We start from the raw sequence: 26,606 nt of genomic DNA on the forward strand, positions 1-26,606 counted from the left end.
TTCCACAGGCCTCAACAGGATTCTCACCGTTTGAGCTCCTGTACGGGCGACGTGTGCGGGGCCCCCTGGCTCTGGTGAAAGAGGCTTGGGAAGGGGATTTGGCCACCCCTGGAGTGTCGGTTATCGAGTATGTCATGCGCTTCCGGGACAAAATGCAGGCCTTGACGCAACTGGTACACGACAATATGGCTCAAGCCCAGGCCGATCAGAAGCGTTGGTACGACCAGAACGCTTGTGAGAGGACCTACCAAGTGGGTCAAAAGGTGTGGGTACTGGTCCCCGTACCACAGGACAAGCTTCAGGCAGCCTGGGAAGGCCCATACCTCGTGTACCAGCAGCTCAACCCTGTGACGTACCTGGTCACCCTGGACCCTGCCCGTGGAAGGCGGAAGCCCTTCCATGTGAACATGATGAAGGCACATCATGAGCGGGAGGCATGTGCACTCCCTGTGTGCAACCTGCCCGAGGAGGGAGAAGCGGAAACCCTCTTGGATATGCTAGCCCAGGTCAGGGCAGGCGGATCCATTGAGGATGTGGAGGTTGGCCACCAGCTCTTGGAGGACCAACGGTCCCAGCTGTGGGCCACCCTACACCCCTTCCGGGGGTTGTTTACCAACCAGCCCGGAAGGACTGACTTGGCTGTCCATCACGTGGACACTGGGGATCATCCCCCGATCCGGCGTTCAGCATATCGGGTCTCCCTGGAGGTGCAGCAACACATGCGCCAGGAGATTGACGAGATGCTGAAGCTGGGGGTGATCCAGGCATCCAACAGCGCTTGGGCCTCGCCTGTAGTCCTCGTCCCTAAGAAGGACCGAACCACTCGGTTCTGCGTGGACTACAGGGGGCTCAATGCGGTCACGGTCGCCGATGCGTACCCAATGCCACGCATCGATGACCTGCTCGATCAGTTGGCCGGGGCTCAGTACCTGACCATCATGGATCTGAGCCGGGGATATTGGCAGATCCCCCTGACTCGCAAGGCCAGGGAACGCTCTGCCTTTATTACCCCATTTGGACTGTACGAGTCCACGGTGATGCCATTCGGGATGAGGAATGCCCCTGCCACTTTCCAGCGGATGGTCAACACCCTGCTCAAGGGACTTGAAGGGTACGCGGCCGCGTACCTGGATGACATTGCCGTCTTCAGTCCCACCTGGGAGGACCACCTAGAGCATCTAGCACAGGTGCTCAGGCGGATCCACCGGGCAGGTTTGACCATCAAGCCGGGAAAGTGTCAGCTGGCCATGAGCGAGGTCCAGTACCTCGGTCACCGGGTAGGTGGGAGAACACTGAAGCCCGAGCCTGAGAAAGTGGAAGCCATCGCATCCTGGCCCACCCCCAGGACCAAGAAGCAGGTGATGTCCTTCTTGGGGACCGCTGGGTACTATAGGAGGTTTGTTCCATGCTATAGTAGCCTGGCAAAGCCCCTGACGGACCTCACCAAGAAGAAGCTGCCCTCTGCAGTCGATTGGACAATGGACTGCGAGACAGCCTTCCGGGCCCTAAAGGACGCCCTGTCCAGCCCGCCCGTGCTACAGGCAGCCGACTTCACGCGGCCGTTTGTAGTACAGACCGACGCCAGTGACTTCGGCCTCGGTGCGGTGCTCAGCCAGGTGGACTCTGCGAGCCAAGAGCACCCAGTCTTGTACCTGAGCAGGAAGCCGTTACCAAGGGAAGTTGCCTATTCCACGATGGAGAAGGAGTGCCTGGCCATAGTGTGGGCCCTGCAGCGTCTGCAACCCTATCTATACGGGCGCCACTTCATCGTGGAGACGGACCACAATCCCCTCAGCTGGTTGCACACCGTCTCTGGGACGAATGGGCGATTGTTGCGATGGAGCCTTGCGCTCCAGCAATACAACTTCACCATTCGCCACAAAAGGGGCCGTGACCACGGTAACGCAGACGGGCTGTCCCGACAAGGAGAGGTCGCGGACGGGCGCACGGGGGAACACCGGAGTGTGCTGCCCCCTAGCGCCCTCAAAAGGGGGGAGGTGTGAGGTAAATCCGGAGAGATGACGATAAATCATGATATTCAAGTATGTCAGGAAGCCCTCTCCTGGTGTCACCCCCCCTTTCCTTCACACAACTGGTTTAGCAACAAATCCCATGGCCATCTCCTGTGATATGGAGATGAGGTGGTGTGGGAACAATGGACACAGGATGACTCCCTGCCGTCACCCTGTAACAAGAGTTGTATCTCATTAGCAAGGCTATGGAAATAGCCAGACAGAACGACTCCAGTAAAAAATGGTTCATATCTCGCAAGCCATATTTCCGATAAATATGGCAACCATAAAAATGGTGTCTCCGCATGCGGACGATGCCGGCACACCCTTTTTATGGGAGCAGGACATTGGGAAATGCCCCAGGCGTGATATCAGCCAATGGGGAACTGGCAGACAGGTCATGAGTCCCCTCGTTCTGTAGCTAAATTCATAACTGTCACAATGAGAGCATTGGCGTCCGCCTACGACGCTCCCAGGCAAAGTTATGGCCCATATTCCATGTTGGGATATTGTCCATAACTCAAGCCAGGGGTGGAGCAGTGCTCCCTCTGAGGTCACGAAGGTAGGAGGGGACCTGGATTTGCCCAGGTTGATAACCCTACTTCGGCCATTTTCCAGTGTTCTTTTCGCTGGGGGCACGTGTAGGAAACATCTGTGGGAAGGATCCTAGAAACCTGGGTACAGCGCCCCCCTGTGGCCAGACGCAACAAGGTAACTGCTGGAACTGTGTATGCCTGTTTGTAACCCATGCTTTGATTGTAACTGTACTCTGACATATGTATATTCTGTAGATTCCCTATTGTATATATTGTAGTTTCTAGTGTGCTTTAGGCTGATTAAATTATATAATTAATCTTGGGCTGTTCTGTTATCTCGATCTTGAATCCCACGTCTGTGTGTTCGGCTAATAGTTACCGTAAATCGGTTGGTGGCAGCGAGTTGTGCCAAGGATTATTGTGGGGAGGCCAGTGAGATTCGGGAAGATTTTATATATTCCGCCCGCGGAGGTCGGGGGAATATATACCCTACTCTCACCGGGGACCCTTCAATAATCGGCATAAGTAGTATAGCGGCCTCCTTGCTTATTGTCGGGCAATTCCATAATTGGCCTGACTATAAGAGGGGCGCTAGAGAGCGCGTCACGTGCTCTGTCTGTCGGTCGGGAGGTATAAAGGAGGGGTGACCCCCCACTTGTTACCCCCCGATTGTGACGTACTGGGAGCCAGCGCGGGGGATTTCTGAGTGACCCCCCCGGTGGTTTGTGACAGTAACATCACTACTTATATCATGTAGCTGAAGCGCAGCACAGATTCATCTCAACTAAAAGCCTAGATTCTTTGATCAGTAATAGAACAAACATTTATAGGACATTTCATAACTTTCCCAAATTCTTATGAAAAAATATTCATCACATACTGCATTGAACCGCTGTACCCAATTTATTATGTATTTTAAGAGTCAGAGTCGACCCATTTTATACTGATTCCAACACCAAATTGGACATTGACTCCACAGCCCTGGCAAGCACTACCACGGTCAGGTGCACGGTGGGCGGCATAGTGACTCAGTGGTTAGCACTGCAGCCTTTCAGCGCTGGGGTCCTGGGTTCAAATCCCACAACATTTGCAAGGAGTTTGTATGTTCTCCCCGTGTTTGCGTGGGTTTCCTCCGGGTTCTACAGTTTCCTCCCACACTCCAAAGACATACAGATAGGGACTCTAGATTGCGAGCCCCAATGGGGACAGTGTTGCCAATGTATGTAAAGCACTGTGGAATTAATAGCACTATATAAATGAATAAATATTATTATTAGTATTATTATTATTAGTGATGAGCGAGCACTACCATGACCAGGTGGTCGGTACTAGTGATGAGCGAGCACTACCATGCACAAGTGGTCGGTACTAGTGATGAGCGAGCACTACCATGCACAAGTGGTCGGTACTAGTGATGAGCGAGCACTACGATGCACAGGTGGTCGGTACTAGTGATGAGCGAGCACTACCATGCACAAGTGGTCGGTACTAGTGATGAGCGAGCACTACCATGCACAGGTGGTCGGTACTAGTGATGAGCGAGCACTACCAGGTGCTTGGTACTCATAATGAGCAGTTGGATGCTTAGATGAGCACGACTTGAGTACCCGAGTATAATGGAAGTTAATTGGGCACTTGAGCATTTTTCCAGAAGATTTCCCGCCAATGTCCGACTGCTGCTGAGCATGGTAGTGCTCACTCATCACTAAATATGAGGAAAGCTGGTGGGAGCTAGTGTACGTGTTCATCAATTACACTTCTAACTGGTCTTATTTGGTTACTACACTTTGTACTATGTCCCGCCAACCTGAATGTGGAATAGGGAATTTAGCCATGTGCTATTATTAATATATGAGGGGCTCTCTTTCATTTGTGGCAGTGGATCTGCCTCATGGCACTGCACCTGTGATGCTTGGCATGGAGTTCCCCTCTGTTTAGTAGGATGGCTGTGAGCGTATGGGAGGTATTTTCCATGGCTGCACTTCCCAGTATTTCCTTGGGTGAGGCTGACTAATTGTATATGGAAACAAATCTGGGATGTGCTATTGTATTTCCCACTCATTTATCCTTGGTGAAAGGTATTTCTGCAGCTACACTACAATATTCACAATCTGTGTTTTCAATAATTAAAGGACAATTATATGTCGCCCTCCAAGTAATCCACTGTTTTTAGGTATTTCTAGAAAAAATCATCCTGTGCTGGAACCAGAATTAATAAAGAGATCTTTTTTCATATGAGAAACAAAGAATCGTTTTTCATCAGTGTGCTGGATCCTATTTGTGGCCATTGTTGTAAAAATGGATGTCATATGGTTGCAAAAACGGGCATAGGGGCGACACATGGACGGTAATGCTGGTGCAAAATTGGACATTCTATATATAAAAAAGATGATTTTTCAAGTTTGAACTTGCCCTTATAAAGTAAAGATATGACATCAGAGTGATATATGTGAGCTGTGTTATTTATTTTTTCATATACAGTGGAACCTTGGATTATGAGCATAATTGGTTCCGGGAGTGCGGTCTTAAACCGCATTAATCTTAGATCAAAGCGAATTTTCCCATAGGAAATACTTGAAACACAGACAATTCGTTCCAAAGCCCAAAAATATTTACTGTATTTATACAAACTTATTGCAGTAATACAAAATAATGTACTGTATTCATATAGAATTATTACAGTATACTAATACAAAATACTGTACAGGACAGTAAAAAACATATAAGGCCAATTTAACCTCACTTTAGCTTACAATAGAATTGTTGATGTGCGGGAAGTACAGTATAAGCAATGTGCTGCACTGGTTAGCAGAAAGAAAGTACAATACTGTATCCACAAATGCAAATTGATAGACATGCTATATAGTATATACTGTACTGTATACTGTATACAGTATATATGTACAGAAAGTTACCTCCAGAGCGGGTCAGAGCATGGTGAACGGACAGTACTGGAAGTGTGCACGGTGAGTATTTGCTCTTCTTGCAAATCTTTGCTCTTAAACCAAATTACAAATTTGTAAAAAGCTTTGCTTGTCTTGCAAAACGCTCTCAAACCAAGTTACTCTTAAACCAAGGTTCCACTGTATTTGCATAGGTGAGTTAAATCCATGACTCGGAAACAAAAATGTGTTTTTTCTTGTGTACCCCATAGTCTAATTGGGTACTTATTCTAGTCGTGAAAACTGACATGAAAAAAAGGCCTTACAGTGGGAAATGTGGCCAACGACAGTCATTGTACTATGGGATGATGTCACATACATCCACGGTACCGCTACAGTCAATCAATGATGATGTCTGTATGTATGGCATGCAAAGTACTGAAGCCAGTGATTGGCTGCAGCAGTCACTTGGATGTATGACACCTCTACCCTGAGGTATGTGTGTACTGTACAGGGCTGCAGTGTGTGTGTGTACTGTACGGGGCTGCAGTGTGTGTGTGTGTGTGTACTGTACGGGGCTAATGGGTGTGGGTGTACTGTATGGGGCTGCAGTGTGTGTGTACTGTACAGGGCTGAGGTATGTGTGTACTGTACAGGGCTGAGGTATGTGTGTACTGTACAGGGCTGAGGTATGTGTGTACTGTATAGGGCTGAGGTATGTGTGTACTGTACAGAGCTGTGGTGTGTGTGTGTGTGTATTGTACAGGGCTGAGGTATGTGTGTATTGTACAGGGCTGAGGTATGTGTGTACTGTACAGGGCTGAGGTATGTGTGTACTGTATAGGGCTGAGGTATGTGTGTACTGTACAGAGCTGTGGTGTGTGTGTGTGTGTATTGTACAGGGCTGAGGTATGTGTGTACTGTACAGGGCTGAGGTATGTGTGTACTGTACGGGGCTAATGGGTGTGGGTGTACTGTATGGGGCTGCAGTGTGTGTGTACTGTACAGGGCTGAGGTATGTGTGTACTGTACAGGGCTGAGGTGTGTGTGTACTGTACAGGGCTGAGGTATGTGTGTACTGTATAGGGCTGAGGTATGTGTGTACTGTACAGAGCTGTGGTGTGTGTGTGTGTGTATTGTACAGGGCTGAGGTATGTGTGTATTGTACAGGGCTGAGGTATGTGTGTATTGTACAGGGCTGAGGTATGTGTGTACTGTACAGGGCTGAGGTATGTGTGTACTGTATAGGGCTGAGGTATGTGTGTACTGTACAGAGCTGTGGTGTGTGTGTGTGTGTATTGTACAGGGCTGAGGTATGTGTGTACTGTACAGGGCTGAGGTATGTGTGTACTGTACGGGGCTAAGGGGTGTGGGTGTACTGTATGGGGCTGCAGTGTGTGTGTGTGTGTGTACTGTACAGGGCTGCGGGTGTGTGTACTGTACTGTATGGGGCTGCTATTTGTGTGTGTGTACTGTACAGGGCTGTAGTATGTGTTTACTGTACAGGGCTCTGGTGTGTTTACTGTACAGGGGGTGCTGTGCGTGTGTACTGTACAGAGCTGTGGTGTGTGTACTGTACAGAGCTGTGGTGTATGTACTGTACAGAGCTGTGGTGTGTGTGTACTGTACAGAGCTGTGGTGTGTGTGTGTACTGTACAGAGCTGTGGTGTGTGTGTGTACTGTACAGAGCTGTGGTGTGTGTGTACTGTACAGGGCTGCGGGTGTGTGTACTGTACTGTATGGGGCTGCTATTTGTGTGTGTGTACTGTACAGGGCTGTAGTATGTGTTTACTGTACAGGGCTCTGGTGTGTTTACTGTACAGGGGGTGCTGTGCGTGTGTACTGTACAGAGCTGTGGTGTGTGTACTGTACAGAGCTGTGGTGTATGTACTGTACAGAGCTGTGGTGTGTGTGTACTGTACAGAGCTGTGGTGTGTGTGTACTGTACAGAGCTGTGGTGTGTGTGTGTACTGTACAGAGCTGTGGTGTGTGTGTGTACTGTACAGAGCTGTGGTGTGTGTGTACTGTACAGAGCTGTGGTGTGTGTACTGTACAGAGCTGTGGTGTGTGTGTACTGTACAGAGCTGTGGTGTGTGTACTATACAGAGCTGTGGTGTGTGTGTGTACTGTACAGAGCTGTGGTGTGTGTGTACTGTACAGGGCTGTGGTGTGTGTGTACTGTACAGAGCTGTGGTGTGTGTGTGTACTGTACAGAGCTGTGGTGTGTGTGTACTGTACAGAGCTGTGGTGTGTGTGTACTGTACAGGGCTGTGGTGTGTGTGTGTACTGTACAGAGCTGTGGTGTGTGTGTACTGTACAGGGCTGTGGTGTGTGTGTACTGTACAGAGCTGTGGTGTGTGTGTGTGTACTGTACAGAGCTGTGGTGTGTGTGCGTACTGTACAGAGCTGTGGTGTGTGTACTGTACAGAGCTGTGGTGTGTGTACTGTACAGAGCTGTGGTGTGTGTGTGCTGTACATAGCTGTAGTGTGTCTGTACTGTACAGAGCTGTGGTGTGTGTGTATTGTACAGAGCTGTGGTGTCTGTGTACTGTACAGGGCTGTGGTGTGTGTGTGTACTGTACAGAGCTGTGGTGTGTGTACTGTACAGAGCTGTGGTGTGTGTGTACTGTACAGAGCTGTGGTGTGTGTGTACTGTACAGGGCTGTGGTGTGTGTGTGTACTGTACAGAGCTGTGGTGTGTGTGTACTGTACAGGGCTGTGGTGTGTGTGTACTGTACAGAGCTGTGGTGTGTGTGTGTGTGTACTGTACAGAGCTGTGGTGTGTGTGCGTACTGTACAGAGCTGTGGTGTGTGTACTGTACAGAGCTGTGGTGTGTGTACTGTACAGAGCTGTGGTGTGTGTGTGCTGTACATAGCTGTAGTGTGTCTGTACTGTACAGAGCTGTGGTGTGTGTGTATTGTACAGAGCTGTGGTGTCTGTGTACTGTACAGAGCTGTGGTGTGTGTGTGTACTGTACAGAGCTGTGGTGTGTGTGTACTGTACAGAGCTGTGGTGTGTGTACTGTACAGGGCTGTGGTGTGTGTGTACTGTACAGAGCTGTGGTGTGTGTACTGTACAGGGCTGTGGTGTGTGTACTGTACAGGGCTGTGGTGTGTGTGTACTGTACAGAGCTGTGGTGTGTGTGTATTGTACAGGGCTGTGGTGTGTGTGTGTACTGTACAGAGCTGTGGTGTGTGTACTGTACAGAGCTGTGGTGTGTGTGTACTGTACAGAGCTGTGGTATGTGTGTACTGTACAGGGCTGTGGTGTGTGTGTGTACTGTACAGAGCTGTGGTGTGTGTGTACTGTACAGAGCTGTGGTATGTGTGTACTGTACAGGGCTGTGGTGTGTGTGTACGTGCATTGCAGTGGTGGCCATGGACAGCTCCCAGTCCTGCTTTCTCCTTCATTACATGAGGGCCTTTCCTGCCTAATGGCGCTGACACACGCAGTGGCGGAGCTGACTCAGTCTCCTCAGGTCTCTGACAGTAGCTGTCTGAAGAGATGCTTCCAGTAGCACCAGTGAGGGGCTGGCTTCAGCTCGCAGCATTTTATAGCTGTGGGCGGTACTATCAGCATCGCAGAAGAGGGGGGTTTCAGAGAAGAGCTGTGTAATGCCCCGGACACCGCCCAGGCTGTCAGTGAGACCCCGGAGAAGTCCTGTGACAGCTGGGACCCTGCTCAGTGTGGGACGGGCGGGGGCCAGCACAGACTGGGCGTTACCAGGAGCTGCTCCCCGGCCCTCCTCCGCCCCTCACCTCAGATTGTCTGTGCTGCTGGTGGACAGTGGTCCCGGAGCCGGTGCGCAAAGTTCAGCCATGGCTTATTATATGGCGAGTGCCTCGTCGTCCCCGCGGCCCCGCACTGAGGAGCAGGAATACCTGCAGGCCTATGAGGACGTGCTGGAGAGATATAAAGGTACTGGCATGGGGGCAGCGCGGGGAGAAGGGCACTCACCGAAAATAGCCAGTGTCAGTTACTGCAGATCAGGCAGCCCAGCCTGGCACACAGCTGCCATCCACACTGCATCTGCCGCCCGCAATCTGGCCATTACTAGCGCAGCATGGTACAGAGCCTGCCTATGTGCCCATGTATCTGGAGGCTAGGCGTGTGCCCGGCTATGTGTGTGCCCGGCTATGTGTGTGCCCGGCTATGTGCCCATGTATCTGGAGGCTATGTGTGTGCCCGGCTATGTGTGTGCCCGGCTATGTGCCCATGTATCTGGAGGCTATGTGTGTGCCCGGCTATGTGTGTGCCCGGCTATGTGTGTGCCCGGCTATGTGCCCATGTATCTGGAGGCTATGTGTGTGCCCGGCTATGTGTGTGCCCGGCTATGTGCCCATGTATCTGGAGGCTATGTGTGTGCCCGGCTATGTGTGTGCCCGGCTATGTGCCCATGTATCTGGAGGCTATGTGTGTGCCCGGCTATGTGTGTGCCCGGCTATGTGTGTGCCCGGCTATGTGCCCATGTATCTGGAGGCTATGTGTGTGCCCGGCTATGTGCCCATGTATCTGGAGGCTAGGCGTGTGCCCGGCTATGTGTGTGCCCGGCTATGTGTGTGCCCGGCTATGTGTGAGCCCGGCTATGTGCCCATGTATCTGGAGGCTATGTGTGTGCCCAGCTATGTGTGTGCCCGGCTATGTGCCCATGTATCTGGAGGCTATGTGTGTGCCCGACTATGTGCCCATGTATATGGAGGCTATGTGTGTGCCCGGCTATGTGTGTGCCCAGCTATGTGTGTGCCCGGCTATGTGCCCATGTATCTGGAGGCTATGTGTGTGCCCGGCTATGTGTGTGCCCGGCTATGTGCCCATGTATCTGGAGGCTATGTGTGTGCCCGGCTATGTGTGTGCCCGGCTATGTGCCCATGTATCTGGAGGCTATGTGTGTGCCCGGCTATGTGCCCATGTATCTGGAGGCTAGGCGTGTGCCCGGCTATGTGTGTGCCCGGCTATGTGTGTGCCCGGCTATGTGTGAGCCCGGCTATGTGCCCATGTATCTGGAGGCTATGTGTGTGCCCAGCTATGTGTGTGCCCGGCTATGTGCCCATGTATCTGGAGGCTATGTGTGTGCCCGACTATGTGCCCATGTATATGGAGGCTATGTGTGTGCCCGGCTATGTGTGTGCCCAGCTATGTGTGTGCCCGGCTATGTGCCCATGTATCTGGAGGCTATGTGTGTGCCCGGCTATGTGTGTGCCCGGCTATGTGTGTGCCCGACTATGTGCCCATGTATGTGCCCGGCTATGTGTGTGCCCATGTGTGTGCCTGGCTATGGGCCCATGTGTCTGGAAGCTATGTGTGTGCCCGACTATGTGCCCATGTATCTGGAGGCTATGTGTATGCCCGGCTATGTGCCCATGTGTGTGCCCGGCTATGTGTGTGCCCGGCTATGTGCCCATGTGTCTGGAGCCTATGTGTGTGCCCGGCTATGTGCCCATGTATCTGGAGGCTATATGTGTGCCCTGCTATGTGCCCATGTATATGTCAGCTATGTGTGTGCCCGGCTATGTGCCCAGGTGCCCCTGTATCTGTCAGCTATGTGTGTGTGCCCGGCTATGTGCCCATGTGTCTGTCAGCTATGTGTGTGTGCCCACGGTGCCAATGTGTCTGGAGGCTTTGTGCCCACGATGCCCATGTGTCTGGAGGCTGTGTGTGCCCGGCTATATGCCCATGTGTCTGGAGGCTATGTGTGTGCCCGGCTATGTGCCCACGATACCTGTGTGTCTGGAGGCTATGTGTGTGCCCAGCTATGTGCCCACGGTGCCCATATGTCTGGAGGCTAATGGCCTTATAGTCTTATGATCCCGCTGCCTGCAGCTCAGCACAGACCCTGCCCTTTTCTTGTTGCCAGTGTGGCTCCGGAGATTACCAAGCTTCTCATCTTCGTGCTCGGGATCAGCTTTCTACAATGGGATTTCAGCTGCAGATCTTCGTTTGCTGGGCGCTTTGTCTCGCGCTCTTATCCTGATGGGCAGTGCAGTCGCCACTTTTCGACTTCCTTTCTGCACACAGTATATTGGCATGTATTGGGCAGGTATCACTGGCAGGTGTCCTCGTACCCCATACCACCCCATCCATTGTTGGCTTTGTTATTACAGAGTACAGGGGGCTGAGTGTGGTGAGATGTGGGGGCATCTACCATTCTGAGGTGCCCATATAATACCTACTGATGTGTGCATGTAGAGACGGTCTCATTTTAACCCTTCTTCAACCCTTTGTGATCCCTGGACCTTCATTCATGTTGTAGGATTGTTATATAATATCATCATATTTTACAGGTGTTTGTGGTTGTTTGGAATAATGGGGATAGAAATCTGCTACATTGTTGCACACGAACAAAGCAAGAGCGGTTTGGATGGCAGGTTGGCACATAGATGTGTGGCTATCTCAGGTCATGTGATATCTTGCTGATAATCATTTTTACATTAGTAAAACTGATTTTTAGACCGTGTACACTTAGATAAGGCGCCCCTCACTCTGGATGATAAATTTAGTGCATTTTGTGTACATCATCTTCTTGTTACATTACTTTGTGGCACAAACTTGGAGCAAAATGTAAGTGCACAATGGCACACATTAAAGGGCATCTGTCACAATGACACCCACCTCCCCCTCATTATTTTTATATAGTCACGTGGCTCTCTGAAGGATCATGCCATACATACCTTAGCAGATCTGCTTCTCGTTAACTTAAAACTTGCTGTTTAATTCATATGCAAATGAGGCTTAAGAGCTCTGGGAGTGTCAAGGCACCTCCCAAGCCTCTGCCTCTACTGCCACCATTCTCCGACCCACTGGATTCACTACACAGTCAGAGGAAAATGGTGCTAGGCAGTGGATTGAGCCAACCAGGCAGAGGATGGTGGGGCTGGGCAGACAATAGAGTCAGGCAGGCAGAGGATGGTGGAGCTGGATAGCAATAGAGCCAGGCAGGCAGGGGATAGTGAGGCTGCACAGGCGATGGAGAAAGGCAGACAGAGGATGGTTGGGCTGGGCAGGGGATAGAGCCAAGAAGGCAGAGGATGGTGAAGCTGGGCAGGCGAAAGCCAAGAAGGCAGAGGATGGTGGGGCTGGGTAGGTGAAAGAGCCAAGAAGGCATAGGATGGAGGGGCTGAGTAGGCGATAAAGCCAGGCAGGCAGAGGATGGTGGGGCTGGGCAGGCAGTTGAGCAGCCAGGCAGAGGATGGTGGGGCTGGGCAGGCAGTTGAGCAGGCAGGCAGAGGATGGTGGGGCTGGGCAGGTGAAAGAGCCAAGAAGGCATAGGATGGAGGGGCTGAGCAGGCGATAACGCCAGGCAGGCAGAGGATGGTGGGGCTGGGCAAGCAGTTGAGCAGGCAGGCAGAGGATGGTGGGTCTGGGCAGGTGAAAGAGCCAAGAAGGCAAAGTATGATAGGGCTGGGTAGGCGTTAGTGCCAAGAAGACAGAGGATGGTGGAGCTGGACCCACAAAAGAGCCAAGTAGGCACAGTATGATGGGGCTAGGTAGGCGATACAGGCCAGGCGGGAGAGGATGGTGGGGCTGGGCAAGTGATAGACCAAAGAAGGCAGAGGATGGTATGGCTGGGTGGGCGATAGAGCCTCGCAGGCAGAGGATAGTGGGGCTGGGCAGACAATAGACCTAGGCAGGCAAAGAATGTTGGGGCTGGGTAGGCGATAGACCCAGGCAGGCAGAGGATGGTGGGGCTGGGCAGGTGAAAGAGCCAAGAAGGCATAGGATGGAGGGGCTGAGCAGGCGATAACGCCAGGCAGGCAGAGGATGGTGGGGCTGGGCAAGCAGTTGAGCAGGCAGGCAGAGGATGGTGGGGCTGGGCAGGTGAAAGAGCCAAGAAGGCAAAGTATGATAGGGCTGGGTAGGCGTTAGTGCCAAGAAGACAGAGGATGGTGGAGCTGGACCCACAAAAGAGCCAAGTAGGCACAGTATGATGGGGCTAGGTAGGCGATACAGGCCAGGCGGGGAGAGGATGGTGGGGCTGGGCAAGTGATAGACCAAAGAAGGCAGAGGATGGTATGGCTAGGTGGGCGATAGAGCCTCGCAGGCAGAGGATAGTGGGGCTGGGCAGACAATAGACCTAGGCAGGCAAAGAATGTTGGGGCTGGGTAGGCGATAGACCCAGGCAGGCAGAGGATGGTGGGGCTAGGCAGGCTGTAGAGCCAGGCAGGCAAAGGATTTTGGGGCTGGGCAGGCAGAGGATGGTGGGGCTGGGCAAGTGATAGAGGCAGGCAGAGGCTTGTGAGGAGCCTTAACACTCCCAGAGCACTTAAGCCTCATTTGCATATGAATTAACACAGGATTTTTACAAATGAGAGCGCAATAGGTTACACATGTAAAGGTGCGTATGACGTCGTCTTTCGGACGGCCACATGACCATATAAATAATTTGGGGGCAGATGGTTCTCGTGTATTCCCTTTAAACCACACCTTTTCTGTGAAGCTACACCCTCTTATCTTGGTCAAGTGTAAAAATGACCTAAAAAACATTATATATGTGGAGTAGACATGTGATTTTTTTCTCAGATGGTGGGGCCTTGTAGTGCAGTTACAACCTAGGAACTCTCCCCCAATATATTTTTCTTGGTTGCTTTTCAATAATTAGTCAACTGTTCCATTTTCTTTCCTGCGGCTGACTGCATTTTCCTGGGAAGAGCACTCTAATTGTAGCAAGATATGTAAATGATTTATGTTGTGATAAAACATTCAGGACCTTTATCTTATCTGTTGTATCTGCTGGAATAGCAGTGATGTTCAGTTCTGGGCAGCCAGTGATCCATTTATCTGCAGCTTCGGTCTAATGTATGACGTATGGTAGGAGAATAGAGCACAGCTTCACAATAAAATATGGGTCACACAATGTTCATATGCACCCGCACCCGAATTCTGATGCACAAGCACAATGAGGCTTCTCATCTGGGGCATTCTCATTCAATCCCTCACCTATGGAAATGCACCAGCACAATGAGGCTTCTCATCTGGGGCATTCTCATTCAATCCCCAACCTATGGAAATGCACCAGCACAATGAGGCTTCTCATCTGGGGCATTCTCATTCAATCCCTCACCTATGGAAATGCACCAGCACAATGAGGCTTCTCATCTGGGGCATTCTCATTCAATCCCTCACCTATGGAAATGCATCAGCACAATGCGGCTTCTCATCTGGGGCATTCTCATTCAATCCCTCACCTATGGAAATGCACCAGCACAATGCGGCTTCTCATCTGGGGCATTCTCATTCAATCCCTCACCTATGGAAATGCACCAGCACAATGCGGCTTCTCATCTGGGGCATTCTCATTCAATCCCTCACCTATGGAAATGCACCAGCACAATGAGGCTTCTCATGTGGGGCATTCTCATTCAATCCCTCCCCTATGGAAATGCACCAGCACAATGAGGCTTCCCATCTGGGGCATTCTCATTCAATCCCTCACCTATGGAAATGCACCAGCACAATGAGGCTTCTCATCTGGGGCATTCTCATTCAATCCCTCCCCTATGGAAATGCACCAGCACAATGAGGCTTCCCATCTGGGGCATTCTCAATCAATCCCTCACCTATGGAAATGCACCAGCACAATGAGGCTTCCCATCTGGGGCATTCTCATTCAATCCCCCACCTATGGAAATGCACCAGCACAATGAGGCTTCTCATCTGGGGCATTCTCATTCAATCCCTCCCCTATGGAAATGCACCAGCACAATGAGGCTTCCCATCTGGGGCATTCTCATTCAATCCCTCACCTATGGAAATGCACCAGCACAATGAGGCTTCCCATCTGGGGCATTCTCATTCAATCCCTCACCTATGGAAATGCACCAGCACAATGAGGCTTCCCATCTGGGGCATTCTCATTCAATCCCTCACCTATGGAAATGCACCAGCACAATGAGGCTTCCCATCTGGGACATTCTCATTCAATCCCTCACCTATGGAAATGCACCAGCACAATGAGGCTTCTCATCTGGGGCATTCTCATTCAATCCCTCACCTTTGGAAATGCACCAGCACAATGAGGCTTCCCATCTGGGGCATTCTCATTCAATCCCTCACCTATGGAAATGCACCAGCACAATGAGGCTTCTCATCTGGGGCATTCTCATTCAATCCCTCACCTATGGAAATGCACCAGCACAATGAGGCTTCTCTTCTGGGGCATTCTCATTCAATCCCTCACCTATGGAAATGCACCAGCACAATGAGGCTTCTCATCTGGGACATTCTCATTCAATCCCTCACCTATGGAAATGCACCAGCACAATGAGGCTTCTCATCTGGGGCATTCTCATTCAATCCCTCACCTTTGGAAATGCACCAGCACAATGAGGCTTCCCATCTGGGGCATTCTCATTCAATCCCTCACCTATGGAAATGCACCAGCACAATGAGGCTTCCCATCTGGGACATTCTCATTCAATCCCTCACCTATGGAAATTTGCAATGCATGCCTATGGACGGCGCATGCGTTTTTTTCCACTGCGCATGCTCAGTAGCGTGCCGCAAGTGTCAAAACCGGACGGGCCGCATGTCAAAAACTTATGCAAAGGATGCGGTATTGTCGCCGCATCCGTTGCATAGGTTTTAGAGCCGCATTGGCCGGCTCTGCTAAAACCGGATGTGTGAAAGCAGCCTAATGAAGAAGCCAGGAGCTGGGGTGCAAATCCAGCAAACAGAGCACTACTCCCTGTTACAGTCATATGAAAAAGTTTGGGTACCCCTATTAATGTTAACCTTTTTTCTTTATAACAATTTGGGGTTTTGCAACAGCTATTTCTGTTTCATATATCTAATAACTGATGGACTCAGTAATATTTCTGGATTGAAATGAGGTTTATTGTACTAACAGAAAATGTGCAATCCACATTTAAACAAAATTTGAACAGTGCAAAAGTATGGGCACCCTTATCAATTTCTTGATTTGAACACTCGTAACTACTTGTTACTGACTTACTAAAACACTAAATTGGTTTTGTAACCTCATTGAGCTTTGAACTTCATAGGCAGGTGTATCCAATCATGAGAAAAGGTATTTAAGGTGGCCACTTGCAAGTTGCTCTCCTATTTGAATCTCCTATGAAGAGTGGCATCATGGGCTCCTCAAAGCAACTCTCAAATGATCTGAAAACAAAGATTATTCAACATAGTTGTTCAGGGGAAGGATACAAAAAATTGTCTCAGAGATTTAAACTGTCAGTTTCCACTGTGAGGAACATAGTAAGGAAATGGAAGAACACAGGTACAGTTCTTGTTAAGCCCAGAAGTGGCAGGCCAAGAAAAATATCAGAAAGGCAGAGACAAATGGTGAGAACAGTCAAGGACAATCCACAGACCACCTCTAAAGACCTGCAGCATCATCTTGCTGCAGATGGTGTCAATGTGCATCGGTCAACAATACAGCGCACTTTGCACAAGGAGAAGCTGTATGGGAGAGTGATGCGAAAGAAGCCGTTTCTGCAAGCACGCCAAAAACAGTCGCCTGAGGTATGCAAAAGCACATTTGGACAAGCCAGTTACATTTTGGAAGAAGCTCCTGTGGACTGATGAAACAAAGATTGAGTTGTTTGGTCATACAAAAAGGCGTTATGCATGGAGGCAAAAAAACACGTCATTCCAAGAAAAGCACTTGCTACCCGCAGTAAAATTTGGTGGAGGTTCCATCATGCTTTGGGGCTGTGTGGCCAATGCCGGCACCGGGAATCTTGTTAACGTTGAGGGTCACATGGATTCAACTCAGTATCAGCAGATTCTTGACAATAATGTGCAAGAATCAGTGACGAAGTTGAAGTTATGCAGGGGATGGATATTTCAGCAAGACAATGATCCAAAACACCGCTCCAAATGTACTCAGGCATTCATGCAGAGGAACAATTACAATGTTCTGGAATGGCCATCCCAGTCCCCAGACCTGAATATCATTGAAAATCTGTGGGATGATTTGAAGCGTGCTGTCCATGCTCGGCGATCATCAAACTTAACTGAACTGGAATTGTTTTGTAAACAGGAATGGTGAAATATACCTTCATCCAGGATCCAAGAACTCATTAAAAGCTACAGGAAGCGACTAGAGGCTGTGATTTTTGCAAAAGGAGGATCCACAAAATATTAATGTCACTTTTATGTTGAGGTGCCCATACTTTTGCACCGTTCAAATTTTGTTTAAATGCGGATTGCACATTTTCTGTTAGTACAATAAACCTCATTTCAATCCACAAATATTACTGAGTCCATCAGTTATTAGATATATGAAACTGAAATAGCTGTTGCAAAAACCTAAATTGTTATAAAGAAAAAAGGTTAACATTAATAGGGGTGCCCAAACTTTTTCATATGACTGTATATGCATTATACAATAGAAAAAAACAGAATGAAACGGGGGTTCCCTTGCTGGTTTCCCACGCTGGTACTAACTTGAGTCCAAACCGTACTGGCAGCACCTGTCCACATTGTAAAGGTGCGTATCTGGATGGTGTATAAATATGAGAAAAAATTCCAGCCGCACACTGTGAAAAAACAAAATAAATTCTACCTTATACATAAATGGAGGTATTTGGAATATTATAATGGCCATTGTAATACCAGCCCAGCGCCCCTTCACGGCAACCTCCTTTGCTGGGTCCTACACTACACGGCATCTTCTCTGGGTTTTAAAAACCTACAAGATCAGCTGGTGAACAAAAAGGAGGCTAATGAAGCAGCCAGGAGCTGGGGTGCAAATCCAGCAAACAGAGAACCACTCCTTGTTATATGCTTTATACAATAGGAAAAAAAATATACAAACATATACAAGCGAGGCAGGTCTAGGGCAATTGTGATCTCTCCCCCTGTATTAGACCTGGCTCAGATCCTCTAGTCACATCTCTGGGTGTGATTGACAACCTCCTAACTAGTGATGAGCGAGCAGTACAATGTGTGGGTTCACGGTACTCGTAAAGAGCAGTCGGATGCTTGGATGGGTTCGACTTATAATGGAGTATAATGGAAATCAGTGGAGAATTCGAGCATTTTTCCGGAAAAATACTCAAGTTTCCCAATGACTTCTATTATACTCAGCGCTTGAGTTGAGCCTGTCTGAGCGTCCGTCTGATCTTTACGAGTACCCGAGCATGGTGGTGCTCACTCATTACCACTCCTTACACCCTAGTCATGATCAGACCGTTAGAAATTTCATATGTACGCACAATGTGCCTACTAGAATGGGTATTTTATGGAGACAATCAGCAAGGTGTGATTAGAGGATCAAAGGCAAGACTAGCCTAGGGGATGAGATGTCATAGACTAATCCTGCCTCGCTAACATATACAGAGGTACAAAATAAAGGTATGTTCATAAAAAAACACATAAAATAGTGTATTGCTGTAGTAGCAGATGAGGAAAGTCAGGCAGGAAGAGCTATCCATAGAGAATACTGCAGGGTCATCATCCACACACTATGGTATAGCTGCTATTGGTCCTGTTACTGAACAGATGACCCTGCTGTAATGAATATACGGTAACTAGGCTGATAAAATAAAAAAATACAAAAATGTCTTTTTTCTTGACCGGAAATCTTTTGTTTCTAGTGTGAGAGGAGTATGACACTAAGCGCTGGCCTCGGCCTATAATGACACTGTGGATTGGAGCAGGCAGCTCAGGCAAGGCTCCATACAATAGGTTCTTTTAGACTGGATGGAGGGCATTGGGTGACCCATTCTGTTCCATTCCTATATATGTCTAGTGTTTCACATCCAAAATATACAGCCATTTTCCCGCCCCCTTGTATTTAATATATATGAATGTTACCTACTAACAACCCGTCATGCATTTCTCATTTGTGGAAAAAGTACTGCCAATAAAAGCCATAAAGCCGTCCCCACCTAATGAATGGCTGAGTGCATGGAAAGCCTGGGTAACTGGACCCCTTGTGGGTCTCCTGACATATATTAATACTGCTGGCTTACATGGTACCGTCTTCTACAGGCCTGCAATCATTCATAGTAATATTGCACCTGGAAGGAGAGATTGGCTGTCTGGGAAACACATTATATAGGTTTTCAGAGGCTTTCTGCCTTTCTATAGAGACGTCCCTATAGTGTGACATCACCGGTGTGTTTTTAGAGATGCTGACACTACATGGAGGTGATCTCACCAGCTAACAATCTACTGTTCATCAGATACTGCGGCCGGCACACTACAGATCAAGGTGTCAGATGCACTGATTTTCCAGGCTACCCGGTATATATGATATGGTCAGCTTCCTCAAAACATATTCACTCATTTACAACCAGTTTATTTCTTATCTATGCACTGTATCCTTTGTAAATAGCTTTATTTACAAATGTCCTCCAATTCTGTGCCATCATCTCCTGTGTACATGTATGTGTCTGTATGCGAAGAGTGGCAACAATCCTGTGCTGCTCCATGTTATACCGTACAATCAGCATTATATCATATCTAGGACGCAGATGGAAGGAGTGTGACCTCACAGGGCGTTTTACCACAGAGACACATATGTTTGCATGGGGGCAGCAAAGACAATGATTTTACTCAGACACGGTAAAGAACAACTAAAAGTACTTCCATAGTCTTCACGTTTACTACTAGACGGCCTGCTCAATGGCAACATTGTACTGGAAGGTCAGCATTTACAAGTCTTCTGTAATCATCAAAGTATTTGTTGATCTCTCGCTCTATAAATAAATCTAAATATATATATATAAACATACACGTTACTCACTTATATAGCACTATTAACTCCACAGCGCTTCACAGACATTATCATCACTGTCCCCATTGGGGCTCACAATCTAACGTCCCTATGAGGATGTTTTTGGAGTGTAAGAGGAACCCGGAGGAAACCCACACAAACACGAGTAGAATATACAACCTCCGTGCCGAGGCAGCACAGTGGCTCAGTGGTTTGCATTGTTACTGTGTTTCCTCGAAAATAAGACAGTCTTGTATTAATTTTTGCTCCTAAAAATGTGCAAGGGCTTTTTTTCAGGGGATGTCTTATTTTTTTCCATGAACAACAATCCACATTTATTCTTGAACAAAAAAAAATTAACATTTATTAAAATATAGTCATACTGATTTCTGGGACATCAACATAACTCTCCAAACTCTGTCCGTCCGCCCGCCCGCACACAGAGACACACACACACACACATCCCTTCAGCTTTAGATTCCTGCAATGACCTTTTGTCACATGATGTGATGTCACAAAGGTCCTGAAGCAATGTTATTATCAGGATATAAACCTTGGGACCCCTAGGAGAATGGCATACTCTCCATTCCAGCTTGTCTCTTGTTCAATTCATTTAGACTTCTGCAATAAAGAGACATTTGGTCACATGACTGTGAAGTAATCAAGGTCCTTAAACAATCTGAACCTCAGAATACAATTGCTGGGGTCCTTTAGAGAGCGAGTCCCTGAGAAATTTCACAGTTTGAGTCTTCCTAACGCTGGCTCTGACTGTAACTAGGGATTATTTTTGGAGTAGCTTTTATATTTCAAGCCTACTCCAAAAATCCTGTAAAATCATCCTTCGGCTTATTTTCGGGGAAATACTGCAGTTTTGCAGCACTGGGGTCCTATGTTCAAATCCCACCAAGGACAACATCTACAAGGAGTTTGTATGTTCTTCCTGTGTTTGCATGGTTTCCTCTGGCTTCTTCCCACACTTCAAAGATTTAGATTGTGAGCCCCAATAGGGACAGTGATGATCACGTCTGTAAGGTGATGTGGTATTAATAGTGCTATATAATTGGGTAATATATATATATATATATATATATATATATATATACACATACATACACACACGCATGTGTGTGCTCATGTATGATCCCTATTGGCTTGTTGTGTAGCAGTATGTGATATGAGCCTGACAGCGGATACATGCAGCCCAACCCACGCGCAGCATATATCAGCCACAAGTTGTATGAACTCAGCAAGATATGTTTGACTGAAATTCTACAGCGTTTTAGAGATAAACATACTTTAAAAGCCGAGCACTGGAGACTAGTTGGAATGGCTTCTCCCCAGTCGCTGCCCTCGAGTAACAGGTGTGCCTATGTGAGATTTGTAAATTCAGGGCAGCTGATGTGGAGAAGCCTCCAAGGACGCACCTGTCCGACTAGCCTCCACTGTGGCTCAGTCCCCAGCAGCAGTTAAACTATATTTTTCTCTAAAAAGCTGCAATATTTCAGTCAAATATACCTGTCTGAGTTCATACAGCCAGCCCCTGATACATGCTGATCATGGATTGGGCAAAATCTATCAAATTTCAGGTTCACTTTAAAGGAGTTTAAAGTGAATTATTATTTAGAAATATCAGTAATTGCTCACCCACTCTATCTCTGCTGAGCCCCGGAATTGACTGCAGCACTGATGGCGTGACATTACCGATACAGCCTGAGACATAGGGCTGGATCTAGGGAGGGTGAGCCCCAGCTAATTTTCTTCCTGAACACTTGCTGCTCCAGGGTGGACGGCGCTGGTGGTCTCATCATCTATCCAATCTCCTGATTATTGGGACCATTCATTGGCTGCAGGGTCAGGAGGCTGCTGAACAGAGCCTCGTCTCAGCAGAAGACATGGTGGCCCAATGCACAGTTACCTGACACTGTAGCCAGTTAGTAGCCTCAGTGAAATAATAAGATAATGACATGATAGTAAAGTGTGTGGATGACAGATGTCACTGTTAGGCTTCTGTTCCAACACTATACTATCATCTGTGTGATACGTATGTAATGACATCCCATTTAATGATGCCATTGATGGATGTTATACAGTGGCATCCATTGTCCATGGACTGCATCGTTGAAACCATTTTCTTTTTTGTGCTATGCCGAAAATGTAGTCCTTTTGGCCTCCATCTTTAATTCCAGCCCTATATTTACAGTAATACATTGGTAGCCCTTCTGGCAAATACACTAAATGTGTAGATGTGATGTGAGCAGGTACGCAATCACAGGCCAAAATTTAACATGGATAATTCTTATTTTACAAATATGGGTCATGGAGAATTTTAGACAAACACATTCACACTAAATGGTTTGTTGATGCTAACAAATTTGTCAAATTTAGTCCTGTGATGATCAATTTATAAGCCTAATAATCTTAAATGTAATCAATAAAAAATGATTCTTACCTTCTGCTTTCCCATCACTTCCCTGTATTGCACTGGGACCAGTCACTGGGCTCACCAGTAATGCTAAGGTAGACTACTCAGGCATGTTAAAGGGTATTGTCTAATCTTAAATGGGTAAAAATGTTTTTAAAAAGAGGTAATTCTGTAAATTAACATTTTATTATAAATCGTCTCTGTTCTTAAAGGGAATCTATCAGCAGGTTTGTGTTATGCAATCAGAGAGCAGCATGATATAGGCAGAGATCCTGATTTTAGGGATGTGTTTTATCAGCAGGAGATTATCACTAAATGACTAGGTGTCTCCTGCCTCCTAGTCAACTGCCCTGTGTAACCACGCCTCCAAAACTGATTAGCATATTCTGTCATTGTACAGTGTACGAAGAAAGCTGCCAATCAGTGGTATGGGAGTGGTTCTATATGGCGCGATATTCTGAGCACTGCTAGATCTGCAGCAGAGAAAAGTGATTGTATCAAAATGACAGCAAACAGCTCAGTAAGTGACACATCGCTGGAATCAGGGTCTCAACCCCTACATCATGCTGCTATAAGATTACGTAACAAAATCCTACTGACATATTCCCTTAAGAACATATAATTTTTGAATCAATTAGTTCACTGCTGGATGCCAAGGTTAGCGGTCACCTCTGTGTCTATCAGTGGTGGTCGGTATCCTAGTCAAGAAACATGCACTTGCAAGCTCGACAGCTTCAGTCCTCTTTCAGATCCTCCAATGTCACAGAGGCTGCAGCATGAATAAATGCACAATTTTGGCATTTGCCACAGCTATGCTGCTGGTTCAAACTGTAAATCTTCCAAGCATACCATTCTCCGCAAGCAGGAAGCCCGGAGGCAGCGGAGTGAGGTGCTGCTGAACAAACAACATGAGCGAACCCCTTAAATAAAGACTATTAGTGGCATGTATATGTGCCATGCCTCCAGTGCTTTTAAGCCCGCTTTACACGCTACAATATATCTTACGATGTGTCGGCGGGGTCACGTCGTAAGTGACGCACTTCCGGCATTGTAAGGTATGTTGTAGCGTGTGACAGCGACGTGCAATTGCGATTGAACGAAAAACCGTTCATCGCATACACGTCGTTCATTCCTGACGAATTGCACGTCAGATTGTTTATCGTACCCGGGGTAGCACACATTGCAGTGTGTGACACCCCGGGAAAGATGAACAGATCTCACCTCCTGCGGCTCCCGGCCCACAATGCGGAGGGAAGGAGGTGGGCGGGATGTTTACATCCCGCTCAGCTCTGCCCCTCCACTTCTATTGGTTGGCTGCCGCGTGACGTCGCTGTGACGCCGAATGTCCCTCCCACTCCAGGAAGTGGAGGTTCGCCGCCCACATCGAGGTCGTATGGAAGGTAGGTATGTGTGACGGGAGTTAATCGTATGTGCGGCACGTTCAACAAATTGAACGTGCTGCACATACCATGGGGGCGGGTACGATCGCATATGATATCGTATGCGAAATTGCAACGTGTAAAGCAGGCTTTAGTGTCAAAGATTGCTGAGAGGATGGGACCAGCTCATCATCTAATTTTCCTATCGTAGACATGTGCTACTGCTATTGTTAATCACCACTCTGGCGTGGTTTTTTTCTTTATTTCACCGCTGGAGTCTTGCTTTAAATCTAAGTCCCCTGCCCCTACTTTTAGGCTATGTGCACACGTTGCGTTTTTTCATGCATTTCCACAGCGTTTTCAAATGCATGTGTTTTGATTTTCAAGCAAAGTCTATGGGAAATTGGGCTTTCTTGTGCGCACTTTGCTGTTAAAAACGCAGCGTTTCAGTTGCAGAAAATTTGTCAAAATCTCTGCGTTTAAAGAAGCAACGTCAATTGTTCTTGCCATTTTGGCTGCGTTTTGCTAACATTAGAGTCAATGAGAAGTTTCAAAACGCATCCTAAATCAAAATCCTAGCGTTTAACATGCTTTTTTGATGCAGAAAACAGGCTTTTTGGACAAATTAAATGCATGCGTTTTTGACTTTAAAATAAGGGCATGACATGTCCCTTTACACACACACAGTCCGACAATTAAATTAATGAAAATCAATAATTTGTTATTTTATACATAAATATTAGAACACAGTTATCATTTTAATAAAATTAGCTATTTTGTGTATGATTTTAATCATGATATTTGTTATCATTTGTTTCCCTTTTTTTTCATAGTTTGAATGTTTAAACTTTATTTAGTAGTGTATTTGTATTCAAAACGCATCTGACTTTAAGCAATGAAAAAGCATTTAAAATGCAGTAAAAACGCGGTAAAAACGCAAGCGTATTTATAACGTTTTTGTGGTCAAAACCAAATTTGACAAAGACAATGTCTGCCAGAGAATGCGTTTAGAACTGCAAGTAACTCAACGCTAAGTGCGCACACAGCCTTATACTTCATCTGTTTCCAGCACTGCTCCGGTTGGTCTCCTGTGATGTATATTTTGCCGGCTGCGCTAATGTTTCATGAAGCAAGCCATTCATTACAACGCAATACAAATCTATGAAAGCCCTGTTCTAGCTCTCGTAGACTTGTCTGTTTATTGCATGTGTCATAACTTCTGAAGTCAGGAGGTACGATCACAAGATAGCACCATGGGACCTGAGCAATGAAGGTGAAGACGTCTAAGGGTGAGTTTAAGATGGGACTTAAGGCCACTTTACACGCAGAGATAAATCTATGGCAGATCTGTGGATGCAGTGAAATCATGGACATATTGTTCCATTTGTACACAGCCACAAACCTGCCACTGATTGTCCACAATTTCACTGCAACCACAGATCTGCCGCAGATTTATCTCTGTGTGGAAAGTGGCCTTTAGATTTAAAGTACCAGTCCATCGGTGGCAAAATAAGCCAAAATGCTGGAGTGGTGCTGTAAGGTTAGATAATTGTTCCTATATGATTCTGATCAGTGGTAGATGTTGCCATTACAAACATGGTAAGAAATTATAGGTAAATCTGTTACAAATACTGCATCTGAAGGGTTATTCTGGCCCCGGCATGGCTTAAAGATGAATGGTGCGTCTTATGCTAGGGATTTGGAGAACCCAAACAAATCGTGGTGTGTGAGCCCCAGACCAAGAACACTTGTGAAGCACCACTGTCTCTCATTAGTTACTAATCCTATTAGATTGTAACAATTGCCTTCTTGAGCAGTATAAAGCTGTGGTGCCACCACGTTTCTGTGGAATACATTGCGGCGCGGCCCTCCAGGCTTCAGCTGTTGTGCTGTGTAAACGAGTGGTGTCAGCTGTAGGAATTCTGTCCTGGGCCCAGTCTTGGAATGACATGACACAGCATCGTGTGGAATGTGTCTCCGTTTGTTCGGTGGGGAATAATTCTTGGATATGGGCTACTAAGCTTCGTTGTGTGGAATCTTGACGCTGTTTATGGCATGTTTGTCTTCAGCTGTTTTCCCATATACTTAGTGAATGAACAGTTGTTTAGGATTGTGAGAAGGGTTCCCTGATGATTCACAGTATTGTGGGTCTACATTTCTGTCTGTCAGGCACGTGGGCTAGAGATGTCGCACTGTAACGGTGGAGAGCATGTAATAACACATGGGGAACCTGACACTTGGAAGTGAGAAAGGCTGAAGCGATGGAAAGAAAGTTCTGAGCTAGTCACGTTCTGCCTCTACTCTGCTTTTTGTCTTTGTTCCATTGTGTTCTCATTGCTTTCTATAGGGAAGAATATTGTAGTCAGCTGCACTAGTCTGATAGTCACTAAAAACCGTAAAACACAGTGCAAAACATACATTATAAATCAATAAGACCCCCCAGAAGCAAAGATGCCAATTTAAAAGAAACCTGACAGCTATTACTTGCTGTCCGATCCACAGGCAGCATGTATCAGGTGCAATAGGAAAAGTTCTATCCAGCACCAAAAATTGGCTAAAAGTCCAACTAAATTACAAAATTAAAAATAAATCCATGAGAGCAATGAAAACCTCCTAAAAAACTTCATACATACTCCATGAAAAAGTCCGAGACAGATGGAGCTTACACGTCTCGGATGTGGACTGTTTGTCCTT

The 26,606-nt window shown here is 47.4% G+C and overlaps 1 protein-coding gene across 21 annotated transcripts in view; it reads left to right on the forward strand.

The window, feature by feature from the left end:
• DST (dystonin) overlaps positions 1-26,606 on the forward strand; it is an 879,552-nt gene that overhangs the window by 193,303 nt on the left and 659,643 nt on the right. The window contains exon 1 of one of the 21 annotated variants that reach the window (XM_075340280.1): positions 9,065-9,349. The exons of the other annotated variants lie outside the window; for them this stretch is intronic. Coding sequence (XP_075196395.1) covers positions 9,250-9,349 — 100 coding nt within the window. The 5' untranslated portion in view covers positions 9,065-9,249. Of the gene's footprint in view, positions 1-9,064; positions 9,350-26,606 lie in introns of those variants that run through there. 21 annotated transcript variants of the gene reach the window in all.

Source organism: Anomaloglossus baeobatrachus, chromosome 3, assembly GCF_048569485.1.
Source record: "Anomaloglossus baeobatrachus isolate aAnoBae1 chromosome 3, aAnoBae1.hap1, whole genome shotgun sequence".
Classification (NCBI taxonomy): domain Eukaryota; kingdom Metazoa; phylum Chordata; class Amphibia; order Anura; family Aromobatidae; genus Anomaloglossus; species Anomaloglossus baeobatrachus.